Source organism: Echinops telfairi, unplaced genomic scaffold, assembly GCF_000313985.2.
Source record: "Echinops telfairi isolate 266 unplaced genomic scaffold, ASM31398v2 ScPeMD7_70;HRSCAF=299, whole genome shotgun sequence".
In the NCBI taxonomy this organism is placed as follows: domain Eukaryota; kingdom Metazoa; phylum Chordata; class Mammalia; order Afrosoricida; family Tenrecidae; genus Echinops; species Echinops telfairi.
The window spans coordinates 61017496-61034698 of NW_022103968.1; the positions used below are offsets into that span (position 1 = coordinate 61017496).

General features: G+C 54.5%; 1 protein-coding gene across 1 annotated transcript in view; it reads left to right on the forward strand.

Moving 5' to 3' along the window:
- The window catches only part of HK1 (hexokinase 1), a 44847-nt gene that overhangs the window by 23214 nt on the left and 4430 nt on the right, over positions 1–17203 (forward strand). Inside the window, exons 8-15 of the mRNA XM_004701138.3 lie at positions 787–1020; positions 2321–2625; positions 4358–4506; positions 4942–5061; positions 6544–6639; positions 8496–8595; positions 13142–13325; positions 15596–15751. Of these exons, the coding sequence (XP_004701195.3) occupies positions 787–1020; positions 2321–2625; positions 4358–4506; positions 4942–5061; positions 6544–6639; positions 8496–8595; positions 13142–13325; positions 15596–15751 (1344 nt within the window). The remainder of the gene's footprint in view (positions 1–786; positions 1021–2320; positions 2626–4357; positions 4507–4941; positions 5062–6543; positions 6640–8495; positions 8596–13141; positions 13326–15595; positions 15752–17203) is intronic.

Sequence of the window (17203 nt, forward strand, 5' to 3'; positions counted from 1 at the left end):
CTGGGTTTCATTTACCGAAAAACAGAAAAACACAAAGCACAACTTCAAGAGGGTGGCCCCCAGTGACATAACACCTCTGAGATACCCCCGATATGAACAAGCAGAAAATACAGGAAATGTTGGAAACCAGATCAGGCCCAGCGAGCAAGGTTTTAGCCCTTCCAATCAGGTTTCCAAGGGCAGATTCCTGAAGGCTTCCCGTTAAAATCAGGACCAAGATGGCGTTCCTAGTTTGTGTCTATTCTACTAGAACTCTTAACAAACGTTAGGGGGGCAGTTGGGGGGCATCGTAAAACCACATAAACTCTTAAAAGAGGAACTAGACACTGCCAGCCGCTTCCTCCTGTGAACATCCAGCCTTCCTGGGACCCACAGGAGAACGGGTGTGTGTACGCAGGGGCTTCAAAAAGCCGATGCAGATGACAGATTGAGCAGAGAATGGGATTTCCCCACACGGGGTTGGGGAGCCTCTTTGTGTGGTTGCTTGAATAGACTCCCATGGAAACAAAATTATAAAGTATCCCAGAATCCGTGACTCTAACAAAGGACACGGAAAGCGTAGATTCAAGTTGCTCACAGGGCCCGAGAGGGGGCAGCGCCCTCAGCCTCGAGGGCACTGAGCCGCGTGGTGCCCGGTGGTCCTCCTCCCTACTGCCCAGGACCGCTGGCTCAGAGGACTTGCTCACGCTCTTCGGTCGGGCCGTCATGGTCCCCCCACCATCGGTGCGCACGCTCTGCATGCCCGGTGCCGTCCTCCGCTCACGCTGTCGACCTCTGACCCGGCAGGAATAAAGAGGGCCTCCACAACGCCAAAGAGATCCTGACCCGCCTGGGCGTGGAGCCGTCTTCGGACGACTGCATCGCAGTGCAGCACGTGTGCACCATCGTCTCCTTCCGCTCGGCCAACCTGGTGGCTGCCACCTTGGGCGCCATCTTGAACCGCCTTCGCGATAACAAGGGCACCCCCAGGCTGCGGACCACGGTTGGTGTCGACGGGTCTCTTTACAAGACGCACCCACAGTGAGTCTGCCCTTTGCCTTGGTTGGGACCCTGCTGGGCTACGGCCTCTCTCTAGAGGTCAGACTTTTGCACAAGGCCGTCCGTTGTACTGGGCAGAAAGGTCAGAGGGTATGTTGGTGGGAACCAGCCCAAATCACTGGTAAGGTGTGGCCAGGAGCCTGAGGAGAGCGCTGTCAATTTTCAGGCCGGTGACAATTGCTCTTGGCTGCAAAACTGAGTAAGTATGGGAAGGGTGTGGCCCTCGGCCGAGCCTCACAGCCTCTCTCATCCTGTGTCCTTTCAGTCTTTCCAGGAAGTTCTGTGTCTGCCAGACCGCTGGGTGGAGTGAGCCTGTAGCGTAAATGCTCCTGTAGCCCACTTACCACCAGTGACCCTCGCCCTCCTCAGGGGAGTTAGGTTCAAGGGTACAGGGCGATGCTCACCTTCTTGTGTTCGAAACTTCCATTCAGATCCTCCAGAGCCTTGGCTCTTAACACTTCTAAGTGGGCACCTGGCTGGTAGGTTGCGGCAGAGAGCGCTAAAGAGACGTTCAGTTATGAGTAATCTGTGGATTCTGGGGCAAGAAGGCCCAGGGATTTGCCACATCACATTAAAAAAAAAAAAAAAAAAGGCAGCTTCCCTAAGTTCTTGTTTCAGAAGTAATGTCTATTCAACAGCTAGCTCCAGCCATGCCAAAGAGGCTAGACGGCATTCTTTACCACCCCTGCCCCCACCCTGGGTCCACCATTGCTAACATTTGGGGGTTCACTTCCTGTTTCCCTGGCAAGCAGCCATCTCTACTTCCAGCAGACCACAAACTTGGGAGTGTGTTCTGGGTCCCACTGAGGTCTGTCCGGAGGTCCACAAAAAAATGCCCCAACCCTGGGGGAGGGCGGATCAGCCCGAGTCAGAGTAAAAGACAAGCGATCACTGATGGAGCACGTACGCAGCGCCTGTTACGAATCTGAGAGTTATAATTAACTCATTTTGTTCGCACCCCGTCAAGACCAGCCAGCCCCTGCATGCCTCATTCACTCCAAGGTTAAGTGACAAGCTCAAGGTCACCTGACTTGGCCAGGGTCTGGCTTGCCGCCAGTCCCTCTGCCACATCATCTTCCTGCCGCGTGGGGGACTGTGAATTTCCTGTGTTTAGCATACTCGTAGCATGATGAGCCTCGCGTTTAATGTGTGGTTTCCTGTCTCCCAGCCTACCGAGTCCCCTAGCTCTCCTACAGCCTATGTGTCAGTTAGTGTGGAAAAGTGTGGAGAGGGCTACCAGAGGTTCCGGTCCGTGGCTCATCCCCCTTTGCCCCGCCTCCAGGTATTCCCGGCGTTTCCACAAGACCCTGCGGCGCCTGGTGCCCGACTCCGATGTGCGCTTCCTGCTGTCCGAGAGCGGCAGCGGCAAGGGCGCCGCCATGGTGACCGCCGTGGCCTACCGCCTGGCCGAGCAGCACCGGCAGATCGAGGAGACCCTGGTCCGCTTCCGCCTCACCAAGGAGACGCTGATGGTGGTGAAGAAGCGGATGCTGGAGGAGATGGAGTTTGGGCTGAAGAAGAAGACAAACGACAAGGCCACCGTCAAAATGCTGCCCTCCTTTGTCCGCAGCACCCCGGACGGGTCTGGTGAGGAGGCCACCACCATGGTTGGGGGGCCGCTGGATTCTCGGGCGGTGAATTTGCACCTGGGATGTATGCTTTGGGGAAGAGCTAGAAACGAACTCGAGTCTATTCCATTCCCTCCCCACTAACTTGCCCTGATTGCTAGGAGCCCTGGTGGCTTAATGGTTAGGAGGTGGGCTGCCATCCGTGAGGTCAGCCGTTCACAACCACCAGCCACTCCGTGGGAGAAAGATGGGACTTTCTACTCCTGTAAAGAGTTACAGCCTCGGAAACTCACCGGGGCCTTTCTACCCTGTCCTGTAGGGTGGCTGTGAGTTGGCATCTGCTCGATGACAGTGAGCTTGGCTTTGGTTTTGCCCTGGTTGGGTCTCCCAGCCCTGCCTGGAATCAGAAGCCAGGACCAGGTGCTATTTATTGTATGCACTCCAGCTGAGGAGACCAAGGTCTTCCCTCTCGGGGTTTGCAGAAGCAGCGCTCCAGGCCTTTCTCCCAAGTGGACTTGAACTTGTACTTCTGGTGGATGAACCTCACTGTTAGCAGCTGAGCACGTTAACCGTGTGCACCCAGTGAGAAAGTATTCTTAAAAGACAAGCAAATCCTGCAGGACTGAGAGGGCTGTAGGTCCTTTTAGAAACACGGTAAACTGGTGAAAAGACAGACACCTGACGCTCGGACCCAGAGCAAGGAAGGACTTGAATCCAGCCCCTTCTAGAATCCTGCCAACATGTGCCCAAGGCAGACAGCAGTCTGGAGGTTGGCATGCCGAGGCAGATAAGGGAACAAGATCCAATCTAGGATGCTCGCCTGGCTCGTTTCCACTGGAGCCTCTGAAAGGCTTCTCTGGCGGGTCCTTGGCGTGGTGATTGTTGGTGACAGGAATAGGGCTGATGGGCGAGTTGTGGGTGAGTATATCATAAACCTCCCTCAAACTCTGTGGCTTCCATTGCTAACTGCTCACGAGTCAGTGTATGGGTCTGTGGACTTTTCTGCTCACCTGGCCCAGGCTTGGCTGACCTCTGCTGGACTCACTTCTGTGTCTGTGATCCCAGGGGTGCCTGGCCATCTGCCTCGCCACCAGGCGTGTTCACACAGTGGCAGCAAGGTCCGGGAGGGAGAGTGGAGATGACAAAGCCACTTGGACGGCTGGTTGAGTGTCCCGGCTCATGTCTGGCACCCTGTTGGCCAAGCATATCAAGTCCTGCCCAGATGCAAGAGAGGAGAAGGCACGGGTGGTGCAGCAGTTAACAGGCCTGGCTGCTAACAGCCAGGTGGGAGGTTTGCGGCCACCCAGGGGCAGGCACTTCAGAAGAAAGACCTGGTGATCTCCTTCCGGAAAATCAGCCACCGTAGACCCCGGGGAGTGCAGTTGGACCGTCCACGTCTGGGGGCCTGGGGTCACCGTGAGTTGTGGTCAGTGCTCAGCACCTTCAAGCAGGTGTCCAGCTGCCGAGGAGCAGGAAGGTCGTGGTGGTGGCCCTTTTGACAGACAGTCCATACCCTGACATAAGTGGCTCCTTGTCACACGAAAGTTCATTGCTAAGCCTCTATCCTACCCTTGGTAAAGGGGCTCAGTGGTGGTCAGCAGGCCAGGGCTGCCTGCTGCGGGGAGGTAAGCAGGGTGGTGCCCACCCGGGGGCGCTCGCAGCTTCTCCTCAGACTTAGTGCTGGGCTTTCCACCCGCGGTTGCCGAGGCACCCGGCTGCATTGACCTTCTCCACCATCTTGGTTCCAACAGAGAACGGTGACTTCTTGGCCCTCGATCTGGGCGGCACGAATTTCCGTGTCTTGCTGGTGAAGATCCGTAGCGGGAAGCGGAGAACAGTGGAAATGCACAACAAGATCTACGCCATTCCCGTGGAGATCATGCAGGGCACCGGGGAGGAGGTAAGGCAACTCCGCGCCACCGGGGACCACGTGTGTGCGTGTGTGTGTGTGTGTGTGTGTGTGTGTGTGTGCGCGCGTGCGTGTGAGTGAAGTACTTACACTATGGGGGGAGGGGTGAGGGCAAGGGGTGGACATCCCTCACCTGCCTAGTGACCTGAGTGGACCCCCGAAGCCGCCATGTGGTACCACGACTGCGCTCTTGTGGCCCAGGGCTTCATACCTTTCAGCCATGCTGCCTGGTTTATAGCTCAGGTGGCTGCAAAGATCCTAGGGACGGGAGCTTGCGCTATGTGTGTGCATATGTGTGAGCATACACGTGTCTCTGTGAGTGCACGTTTGTGCGTGTGCACATGTGCATGCATTTGCATGTGAGTGTAGGTGTGTCTGCATGCACTGTGGGAGAGCTCCTGGGTAATCCCTTCTTTTCTCCTAAAGCTCTTTGACCACATTGTCTCCTGCATCTCTGACTTCCTGGACTACATGGGGATCAAAGGCCCCAGAATGCCGCTGGGCTTCACGTTCTCGTTCCCCTGCAAGCAGATGAGCTTGGACGCGGTAAGTGCCTCTGCCCCCGGCCTTGGACAGGCAGCAGTGCCCCTGCACCGAGTGCCAAGCCCCAAGTCACCCAGGGGTGTCTGGGACTGGCCCAGGCGGAAGAGTGGGTTGGCCTGGGCTTTATTTCATACTCTCCCTGGGTCTGAAGACTTCTCTCCCTTGTCATCAAAAGCCAGCACCTCTCTGAAGCCTTCGGGCCCCACAAATCAACATCCCCCCTCGCCAGTGTTCCCTGCTCCTTTGAGGTTGCCTTGCTTACCTCTCGCTGGCACCCTCCTCTTTCTTTTCTGCTGGGCTGTAAGCTGCCCGTGCAAGGGTCTGCCCCCCACTCACCACTCAGGGTCCCGTCTGGGGAGACAGGAAAGGCAGAACATGTGGGGTGAAAGTGTCTGAGATCAGCACGTGAGCCCCTGTTGAGTACTAAGTGCTGCCTACAGAGCGGAAGGGACTCACAGTCTAATGGAGACCCCACCCCCTTGCCCCCAGCAAGTTGAGCTGAGGTGTGTGGGGCAGGGTGGGCTGCTAGTACTCCAGGCAGTAGGACACCAACTGTGCAAAGGCATGGCGGCAAGACAGATCCTGACATGTTGGAAAGACCTCAGGTTGCTGTGTGTCACAGGAAGGGTGTGGCCTAGGAGGAGGTCCAGGAGGTGGCCTCTGGAGGTGGCTTCAGATCACACAGGGCCTTTGGCCAGGGTTTAAGGCGTGTGATTGGCTATTTTCGGAAGGCCAGGCCTGCCTTTGTAAGCCAGTTAATCCAGTCTGCTTTCTCCTTTAACCCCCCCGCCCCCGTAAAGCCCAGGCACTGGATCCAGGCTAACTGCTTTTCACCATTTCCACAGGTCTGGGTGACCTTATACCAGCGGTTCTCAATCTGTGGGTCGCAACCCCTTTGGGGGTCCAACGACCCTTTCACAATGGTTGCCTGATTCATAACAGTAGCAAAACTACAGTTATGAAGTAGCAACGAAAATAATGTTATGGTTGGGGGGTTCTGACAACACGAGGAACTGTATTAAAGGGTTGCGGCATGAGGAAGGTTGAGAACCACTGCCTTATATGGTCACCTTTTATTCATCGTAGTGGGCTCACACTGAGTGTCCCCACCCACCCCCGCCCCCCCAAGTTCAAGCCTAAAGAGTCCACCACTGAAAATGGACATTCCTTCATGTGTTGTCAGTGGGGGAACTGGTCGGTTATCCTAAGAACCAAGAATCAGCATAGCCCTGTCACTTGCTGGGTGAACGTGGGCACATCCCCTGACCTTCTACACCTCAGTTTCTCTGTCCACGAAGTGGGCTTGTAACCAGACCCATGTGGGGACAGTGGGGGTGGGGCGGTGGATGGTGGTGACAATTGGTTTTCTCAGTTTGCGCAGCAGTGTAGGCCTCTCAGCAGGTGTCCGCTGAGGACGGACGGGTGAGGTTTTGCATGCTGCCCCCGGGAGGCCTGGTGACACCTGACTTGCCTTTCATTTTTCAGGGTATTTTGATCACCTGGACAAAGGGTTTTAAAGCGACCGACTGTGTGGGGCACGATGTAGCCACCTTACTGAGGGACGCGGTCAAAAGGAGAGAGGTAAAATCTTTTTTTTTTCCATCTTTATTTTTTAGGGGAGGGGACGCTAAAGAAATTGTGCTTGTTGGCTACAGAACGTTCACGCATGTGCCTGGAGTCATCAGGGCCTCCAGTTCGTCACTCTCTTGCCAGCAGTAAACCGTTATCTCGTTCAAGATCATTTATAAAGGAACCCCAAGCCTGGATGCACACAAATTAACCCCAACAGCCTGGCCTGGCCCCACCTTTAGGCTGCGTTGCTAGGCACTGTCCTTGGGGTGTTGCCCTTGACTGTCAGCAATTTCACGCCAGACATGGACAAAGACAAAAAGAAGACCCCTCCATAATCGTGTAAGAACACCAAACACTGCACAAACACCCCTCTTGGCTGATACAAATGATTGCTGGTGCCTTACCAATGACAGCTCGAGCCTGGCTTTATCCCCTGGCTTCCAGAGACTGTTAACGAAGGCACTCAATCATGTACCATTACCCTGCCCCTCTACAGCTCCAAGCCGGAGCAAAGCCCTCTTTCTCTGAGCACCCCCCCTTCTCCAGAGCAATATGGGCCCAAATCCATGGTGGTGTGGTTACGAGCTGGGCTATGACTCTCAAGGTCAGCAGTTCAAAACCACCAGCTGCTCCAAGGGAGAAAGACGGGGCTTTCGACTCAAGTAAACAGTTATAGTCTCGGGAACTCAGAGGGGCAGCTCTCCCCTGTCCTTTAGGGTCTCAGAGTCTGCAGTGAGTTTGAGTTGTCCTCCCACAGTGCAACGAATCTGCAGGCCCACCTTGCTTCACCTGTGTTTCTGGTGGTCTTTGGCAGGAGGATATTAGCAAAGTATAATGTGAAAAAAATGCCAACGTTTGACCCAGCCCATTACTTAAGGAGAGATGCAGTAGGAAGTAGAACCAAACAAGTCAGATCAAAGAACGGTCCAAAGAGCAGACATATAGGCCAACAGGATGCTGAAAGGAGCCTGTTTGAAACAGGACTTGATGGGGGAGCAATCACACCTCCACCTGGCAAAATGTATTTGCATCCCCGTGGAGAAGGTAAATGTTACATCGCTCTGTTTTCTACAACTGGAAACATTTTAAGATGAAAGCACTAAAAGGCATGCGTAGTTTTAGCCTCAGAGAGCCTGGGAAGACACGCTAGCTAACAGCTAGATTTCGCTCAAAAGATGCTGCTGGTCCATCTGGCTCACTTTTCAAATTTAATGTTAATGTGTATTCTTCCGGCTTGTTTGACACACACATACACACGCAGGTTTTTGTTGATTTGCTTTTGGCTTTTAAAGACAGGAATTATCTGTATTGTATTGCAGCTTGCTCTTTTCATTCCGTATGATGCGTTTTTTCTTGGCCCTCGCGCTTGGAGACGAACGGCACTCCTTCCTGCTCGCACTGTGTGTCTGAACCGGGGCTTCCAGCACTTGGGTCGCTGCCTCTCTCTGGCTCTTGCAAGCCAGGCTGCATTGCAGGGCCTTGCCACGCACCCTTGTGCCCCAGCAACGGTCATCTCTGAAGAACCCATTCCAAGAAATGGATTTGCTATTTCTCTTTTGCCCACTGAGAAAACGTCAATACTGTAAGCTCAAATTGAACGTTAATACCTGAAACTCTCTGGCCCACGGTCGTTTGTCTTTCTCTTCACTCCATGATTCCTTCCTGGCTGCCAGGTTAGCACTCGGCGCCATCTGTAAAATGGGTAGGCTACTGCCCTGCCCTAGACTTCAGTGGTGGAAACATCGTTAGAGGCAGGCGTTGGTGAAGGAGCGTTTCAAAACACTACTCAGGGTCTGCTGCAGTAGCTCTCGGCCTGTCGTGCAGCGTTGTCTCTGCCCTGAACTCGAGTTCCTTTCTTTCCCAAGGAATTTGACGTGGATGTGGTCGCCGTGGTCAACGACACGGTGGGCACCATGATGACCTGCGCCTACGAGGAGCCCACCTGTGAGGTCGGACTCATCGTGGGTAGGTGTCCTGGAGGGCGAGCTTTCCTGCTTGGGGGGCTTTGACTCAGCGCGCGTGCATGCGTGCGTGAGTGCGCGGGAGAGAGAGAGAGAGAGAGAGAGAGAGAGAGAGAGAATACTAATGTGTGTTACTTGTGGGTGGGATTCTGTGATCAGATTACCAAACACTGTTCTCCACCGGAGGGAGGTTCCAGAGGGAGGGATCACGTGGCCTGAGTGAGTGGGGCCGGAGAGGGGCACCTGAAGCTGGCTGGCCAGCAGGGTAAGTAAGGCTCTTTGTGCGTGACTGTCCTCTCCCGACGACGTGCTTAGAGCTGCAAAGGGAGGGACAGAGTGTAGTGCAGTACAACAGTCAGCCACTTCACCATGTACATATTTGTCTTTTTCTCCTTTTCCTGGATCACCGCACAGTGCGCCCAGGCCTTTCGTTCATTTGATGTCAGTGTAGTCTACCGTTGTTGAGTTTATACTTCAGCTAGTGACAGAAAAAGTCAGGAAGGTCTAGTTTTAACATCACAAATTAAGGGCTGCAAAAGTTGCAACCTATTAGTATGAAGTGCATCTGGTCAGTGCAAAAAAAAAAGGGCGGGGGTGGGGGGGGCTCCGAAGGAACCGTGGATGCCAGGGAGGGCAGATCCTGGGAGACAGCGCCTCGTGACTCTGGGAGAGAAACCACTCAGCAGACTTCCCCCAAAGGGACCTCGTATTTACATGGCAGCATTTTCCCTGCCAGGAGCTGCTTATTTTGTTATTAAAAACTCAGCTTGGAGGGAAATCCACAGGGTTCCTAAGCACCAGAGACACTAATTTCAACTTCCGGTTCCTCTTGCCTCGGTAGCCAATGCGACATCAGCAGGCTGAGTTCTGGTGGAGGGAGGCCCCCTCGCTTGCAAATTGAAGTCACTGAGAATGGGTGCCATGGTGCATGAACAGCCTTTATCTGCTAGGGGTCCCAGCCAGTGATGTGGGCCCGCTAGGGCTTGTCCACTCTGCAGGCCATTCTTCTGCATTTTGAACGCATTCAGGGACTGAGGCTAGAGAGCATCTAATTCCTGAGGCACCTTGATTTGTCCAGTTGGTCCTGTTCTTGGTGTCACAGGGTGCTGGGGAAAGGCTCTGGTTTCTCAGCCAATATCCGCAGGCCCTACTGCGGGTCAGGAGGTGGGGAGGAGCCCAAAAGACCAGGGCAGGCCAGAAAAACCCTGCCCACCCACCCAGGGCTCACTCAGCACCACTGTGTGACAAAGCAGAAGGGGAAATCGTTACTGGGGGTGATCCAGCCAGGGGGGAGTCCAGCTCTGGGGAAATTTGCACCCAAAATAAATGGAGAGGCCAGCTGTTTCGCCGAGTTCTCATCGGGGTGGTTAGGGTTCTTTGACGGAGAAATGGCTTTATTGGACCTTCTCACGTTCCCACGTCCGAGTCGACCTGGGGCTGTCTTTCCAGTGACTGTCCCGTGACCCAGTTCTTTCAGTCGGTGGCGACTGGGCTGTGGCGGGATCATTTCCCTGGAGGGAAAGGGTTTGAAAGGGACAGGTTGTCAGGAGGGAAAGTACAGGGTAACCATCGCAGCAGATGAGGTGTGAATCTATTGCAACAGCTCTCGGAGCCTTAGAGGGGAGCCCAAGTGGTGTAGTGGTTACACGTTGAGCTGAGAACCTCACAGTCAGCAGTTCAAACCACCAGCAGCTCCAAGGGAGAAAGAGTGGGCTTTCTAAGCTGTGACCAGTTTCAGTCTCCGAACCCCACAGGGGCCGCAGTGAGCCAGCGTCGAGTCCATGGCAGTGAGTTTGGTTTGGGTGGCCCACCAGCAGGAGCCCGGCTGGCTGTGGAATTTACAGAGTCACGCTGGCTAAGCAGCTAGGAGGGAGTGGTCACTGGTGCTCTTCCGGAGACACGTCTGGCTCCGAGATCCCAAGGGGGGCGGGCGAGTGCATTTCATCTTTTGTTTTGCAAACGAGACTCCGCCCAGCCCCTCCCCTGCACAGGCTCAGGCCTGAAATGCAAAGCCAGGGTGACACAGCACTTTCTCCTGCTGTGCCGGCTAGCAGCCGGAGTAGGAGGCCAGCCCTGTTGACAGGCGGGGAGATGGACGGGGCCGCCTGCCTTGCTTCCCCTCCGTTTCTGGAGACCCTCGTCTGCTTTATACTGAGAGCGAAGAGGAGCCTGAGAACAAAAAGTGAACAGCCCCGTTCCACCCACCCAGGTGCCATTGAATTCTGAGTTTTTCAAGGACAGTGAAACACACACACACACCCCAGATGGGGGGAGCATGCTTGTGCCCCTCAATGAAAGATGGAAATCTGTCTCCCACCTGGGGTGGGTCAGCAGTGCCCTGGGGGGCTTGCACACCCAGCGTGGCCGGGCATGGACATCACCTGGCCACACCCCAGACCTCCTGAGACCTCCAGCCCAGGCCTCAGATGGCTGCACCCATTTCCTTAACACACACACACACACACACACACCCCACCCCACCCCCCCATGAAACTCTGCTTCTGCAGGTGATTCGTGTGGAAATACCAAGACCCCTAGTTTAGTTGGTTAGCTTACTTTCCAACCATTCAGTGAGCCAAGTCTGATCACAAAGCTTGGATATGGATGGCAATTAAAACTAATATAGAATGTTCCAGACACTTCTCAAGTGTCCCTACAGACCTCCTCCTGGGTCCGACACAGCCCAGCACCCCCTCCGAGAGGAGCCTTGCTCTTGGGGCTTGGGGAATAAAAACCAGAGGGGTCCTGAACCCCTGGACAACGCGTGCCAGCCTGTATGTGCCCGGTGGAGGCACACCCTCACAAACGTTTGCTTCTCTTGGGAGACGCTTCAGAGTTTAGAGGACTTTGTTGCCCAAAACAGGACCTGTTGCTGCCTGAGAAAGGCCCCCCTGTGCTCAGGTGTGCTGAACTTCCGAAACAACTGCAGGCTCATTGGGAAACCGGCAGGGGAGCGGCTGACCAGGTCCAGTGCGTGGCTGCGTGGACTGGACCGATGAAGCGGCTGGGAAGAAATCACGCTGTCCAGCTGAGCCCCCTCCTGGCGGCCTGTGTGGCCCGGAGTAGAGCGGCAAGGTTTGGGGAGCGTTCACTCTGCAGACTCAAATAGCCACGCGCTCTTCTGAGGCACCTTGGAGTACATTTGCTGTCGGGTACAAAAGTGATCCCAAATCTCACATTCAACTTCAGGGGAACCGTTTATTAAGGAAAAGCCAAGGGCACCACCGCTGAGTGAGACAGCCCACGGGCTGGAGGTCTTAACAACATCCAGGGGTTTTCAGAGATTCAAAGACTGAGAAAGAGCTGGGCGGGACAGAAAGGGACATGGGCCTGCTTGATCAGGCCGATCCTAGACCAGTGCGGGCCAGCGGGGGAGACACGCACTGCCTTCCAGCCAAGAGCTCACGAGGCTGGTCCACGACCCAGGGGTGGTCTAGCCAAGGCAGGTGCCGCATTTGACTCCTGACCGGATGACCTCTGTGTGGCAGCCTCCTTCAAGGACACACTCGGGCATGCCTCCCAGAGACTGCCCCTCCCTGGGCTCTTTCGAGGGGGAAGGTCATCCGGTTTCTTGTGCCCTCTGCCTGAGGGCAAGCCTGTTTGCATTTCCGGTTAATGAGCAGAAAGAAGTCAGCGGAGGCTCAGTCCCCGGGAGGACTCTGCAGATGCATTGCGGCTTTCCCTGCCTTCCAGAGCCCTCCAGAGCAGAAGAGAAGCTCTGATCCTGTTTGAACTGCCCACGTTTACACCCGCGCCAAGCACTCAACCGTTTGCTCCACAATCGTAGACAAGCCCGAATATTGATGTCTCTGTATGTGTATACACACAGATCTATATACATACGTACACGCTTCTACACATACATACCTAAGTGGTGGGTGAACGGATAGACCGATACAGCCGTACCAACAGAGGAGGATGTTCGGCAACAGAAGGAAATGAGCATTCAGGGCACAGACAGACCTGGAGATCCTTAAGTATTGATTGCTCAGGGAAACCAAGCCGGTCTGAGGAAGCTCCTTACTGCGTGATTCCAATGATATGACACCCGGGCAGGAGTAGGCAACACTACAGAGCTAGGAGTGGTTGCCAGGGGTTTAAGGAAGTGGGTGGAGCACAGGGCATTTGGGGACAATGTAAGTATTTTTTGTGTTACCATAATGGTCGATAGCTCCGTGACAATCGGTGACTGTTCATCCCAGGGTGAACCCTGCTGTGTGGACTGTGGACCTCAGTTCATATAATAACAATCTGCAACAGTGGTTCATGAATCATAACAAATATGCCAAAATGTGAGATGTGAATAATAGGAGAAATAAGCATTAAATAAAAGGCATATTAAATCATAATAATAGGAGTAATGATGGGGGAGCAGGGGTATGCGAACTATACTTAGTGTACCCCCCCCCCAACCTAAAATTTGTTCTCAAAAGTAAAAAGCTGTTTTTGAACAATGAGTCCCTGTCAGTGGCCTTCCAGGCTCCCGGCCCGGCCACAGGTCTCCCCACACTCGGAGGTCCGGCCCGTGAGCTCCCTCCTCTGTGTTTTAGGAACCGGCAGCAACGCATGCTACATGGAGGAAATGAAGAATATTGAGATGGTGCCCGGGACCAGCGGGCGGATGTGTATCAACATGGAATGGGGGGCCTTCGGGGACAACGGGTGTCTGGATGATATTAGAACGATATATGATAAACTGGTGGATGAATATTCCCTAAACTCGGGAAAGCAAAGGTAATTCTGTCTGGCGGAGGAGATGCATGAGGGGGGGGTCAGCGGCAGTCTGTGGGGAGTGTTCATTTTGTCTGTCGGGGTTGAAGAAGCCTCTAGTGGGAATGGGGTGTGCGTAGTCTTGGAGATTGGCCCCTGGGGCTCCTTGCTTCACTCCTGGCCATGGCTTGTTGGCCCGAGGACTGACAAGAACCGTGAGGCCGGCCCCTGCATGGTAGCCGATGTGGGTGAGCGGCACTCTGGCCATAGGAAAATGCCCAGAGACCAGTGTGCCTGTGAATACACCGCTTCCCTCAGACACCTTTTTTATCCTGCACGACTAGGTTTGGCTCTGTCTTTGCTGTTTCTTAATCTTTGAAATAGAAACCTCTTGATCAGGAGGTTTTTAAATTGGTTTTGTTTTTGTTTTTGTGTGTGCGAGAGATGAGGCTTTCTACTCTTGTAAAGAATTAAAGTCTTGGAAACCCACAGGGGCTATTCTGCCCTGACCTGCAGTGTCACTACTAGTGAGTTTGAGTTGTTTGAGCTCCTCAGGTAGAATGAGGAGGTAGGTGGGGGTAAGACCTGGGAGTGCCAACCTGGATCACAGCTGCGCCCCTTTCCCAGGTCATCCTTCCTGGTGAGCCTCCTCTGCCATCTAGTGGCTGTTTGGAGTTTTGCAGTGCAGGTCTCATGCTGTGCCCATAGGCTCTCAGACCTCCTTGGGCCTTCAGAATCACACCACCACCTGTGTACCGGTACAAGCTTTCCCTCCCCTGCCCCCCAACCCACCCTCAGCACCGTGCAAACTTACGTTGTTTGCCAGCCACCTCACGATCTGTGCCTTTTTCAACCCCCACCCCCATGCTGCTTATTCATCTGCTGTTGTTCTTCAAGTAAGTTGGTAGTCTTTATTTAAATTTAATGAGGGAAATATTACCATAAATAGATGGAAACCGTAAAATGAATATAGTGAAGGCCCAGCAACTGAAACCCACTGCTCTGACTCACAGTGACCCTCTGGAGCCGCGGTTCTCTACCTTCCTCGTGCTGCGACCCTTCCATACAGCTCCTCATGTGGTGGTGACCCCCACACACATAAAATTAGTCTCGTTGCTACTTCGTCACTGTCATTTTGCTACTGTTATGAATCAGGTGACCCCTATGAAAGGGTCATTCGGCCCCCAGAGGGGTCGCCACCCACAGGTTGAGAACCGCTGCTCTATCGGGTTTCCCAGACTGCACAGCTTTATCGAATCACAGCCTTATGTTTCTTCTGAGGAGTGACTTTTGTGGGTTTCAGCCACCAACCTTGTGGTTAGTGGCCCAATGCCCAGCTCACAGCGTTACCAATATGCCGAGGAACCAACGGTGTGATTAATTCTGCCGAGATGCGATTGCCTACCCCAGACGCTAAACTAAGACCCCTGGCTGAGAAAAGGGAGAGGAACAGGGCTCGGGGAGACAGAAGGCCTATCAGCTCCACGCTGCAGCTTCCGGGTGCAGCCAGGCGGGCTGAGCAGGGCTACCCGGATGCCCTGTCCTGCCATGCTTTTCCGTGAGCAGCAGTGGGGTCTGGCTGCTGTCTGGACACTGGGCTTGGGTGCACGCCCCGGAAACATCTAACTGTCAGGAAAGGGAAAGCTCCAAGAACAGGATGGCCGCAGGTGTGCTTTGGCTACGGAGTTCTCCAGCCAGCTTGGTCCTGTCCCCCTGCCATGTCTTTTCCAGAACTCCGGGTTTTTGTAAAAACCTTCCAGACATCTGAGATTACTTCCTCCCCTCCCTCTCTGCTTCCCCTCAACCCACTCCCATTTCTTGTCCCCTGGAAGAGGCAGCCTGTTTGTCTGCTTACACTGCAGCAATCATTGTGCATTTACTGGGATCTGTGGGGACCCTGGGGAATTCACAGCTGAACTAGACTCTCGGCCCTGTGTTGTGCGGTTTTCTGAGTTGTAGAAAAGAGAGGCAGTGGGCCCGGGTGTTGTGAAGGCCAAGAAGGACAGGGTTTTAGGGAGGTGTGACCCAGGGTGGGGTGGCCCCTTTGGGGAAGTGACCCTGGAGCTGAGGAGCTGGCGTGGGGTCTAGCCAGGTGTGGGTCAGGAAGTCTGGTGAGGAGGGAGACTGGCCAGCCTTGGGCTTGGATTTGCTTCTGGTTTGGGGTGGGCGGAAGGGCTGCGGGTCTCCCAGTTCTTCCCCATCTGGCGGGAGAGGAGGAGACCTGGGTCCCTGGAGGCCGAGGGGCTGGCAGCGCAAGCCGGCCCTCACAGACACCCTCTGGCCTTGGGTTTCAGGTTTGAGAAGATGATCAGTGGCCTGTACCTGGGCGAGATCGTGCGCAACATCCTGATCGACTTCACCAAGAAGGGCTTTCTCTTCCGCGGGCAGATCTCGGAGACCCTGAAGACGAGGGGCATCTTTGAGACCAAGTTTCTCTCTCAGATCGAGAGGTGAGCGGCCCACCCTGCCCGAGCTTCCCGATGGGGTGGTGGGGCTTTGTGAGGGAGTTGTCAGGCCCTGACTCGTTGGAGAGTGCAAGGTGGTTACATGCACTCCATTCTAGGAAAGTAAAGGGACATTAAAGGAGCCTGCTAGCACACAGGGTCAAGCACCCAGCTTGGACCCCACCCGGCTACTCTGGGAGAGACCCCATGATCAGCTTCAACCTAGAAAACGCTGTGGAATCCACCCTCTGCCACACGGGGGCGCTGTGTCAACACCGGCTTGGCTGCACCGAGCAGCCTCGGAAAAGGAGCGTTAGAAATATTTAGATATGTGTGTTGGAGGGTCATTGAGTCGGACAGAAGCCAGAACCACTGCCTAGTCCCACCCCTACCCCCACCCCCAACCACCAGAGAGGCACCTTTGGGGCCAGGCCTGGCCACCCAGCACTCGCCTGGTGAAAGTCACTTCTGTCCCCTCCAGTCATGCTCATTCAGATTGGACATTCCGCCGCTGCTCTGCCATCGGCCAAGGCGAGCTGAGAGTGGGCGGCAAGCACAGGGCCCCTGGGAAGCCCGCACCACCTTCCTGTTCAGGAGGCACCGTATCGGCGGAGGGCTGGGCAAGGTCTCTGTAGGGGGTACGCAGTGAGAGCCCACAACACAGAATGAGAAAGGCGCAGATGATAGTGAACCGAAGCTGGTATCTCTCGGTCAGGGCCAGCAGCAGAATGAAGGGCAGAAACTCCCGCTGGGAGGCCTGGGCTGAGGGGCAGCACTGGGGGTGGGGGTGAGGCGGGGGGCTGGCTGGATCAGCTCAGGGGCCATGCCAAGTGCATGCAGCTGTGGTCAGGACATGAATGACCCCCTGCTTCCACTCTATCTTCCACCCAGATGGAGCAGAGAGTCCAATGGAGAAAGCAGAAACCATACATTAGACTCCACAGAAGAAATTAGCAGGGAGTAGATTGCTGCTCCCTGGGTGGGGAAGCTATCAGCCTAAACAGCAAAGACAGAAATCATAAAATAAACACGACAACCTGATTTAGCCGCATTATCATGCAAGTACCTGTAAATTTAATTTAAAAAACTTAACAGCCATTGAATCCGTTCTGACCTCTAGGACAAACTTGAACTGTCCCCGTGGATTTTTTATGGAAGTAGACAGCCTGGTCTTTCTCCCAAGGTGCATCTGATGGCTTTGAACTACAGGCTTTGTGGTTAGCAGCCCAGCATGTAACCCACTACACCACCAGGGCTCTTTAATGTGTACATTAGAAAAAGGAGAAAGGGCCATCAAACGTAAAAGACAAAGGGCCTGCGGAGGAAAGCATTGGCATCATGGGTGACAGATCACAGGGCACACCCTTGGTGTGGCTGGTCGCTCTGGGCTAGATTTGGGACCCTGCTCAGCCCTGCTGGCTTTGTGCCTTAAGGGAGCTGCTTGATTTTTCTTGGCCT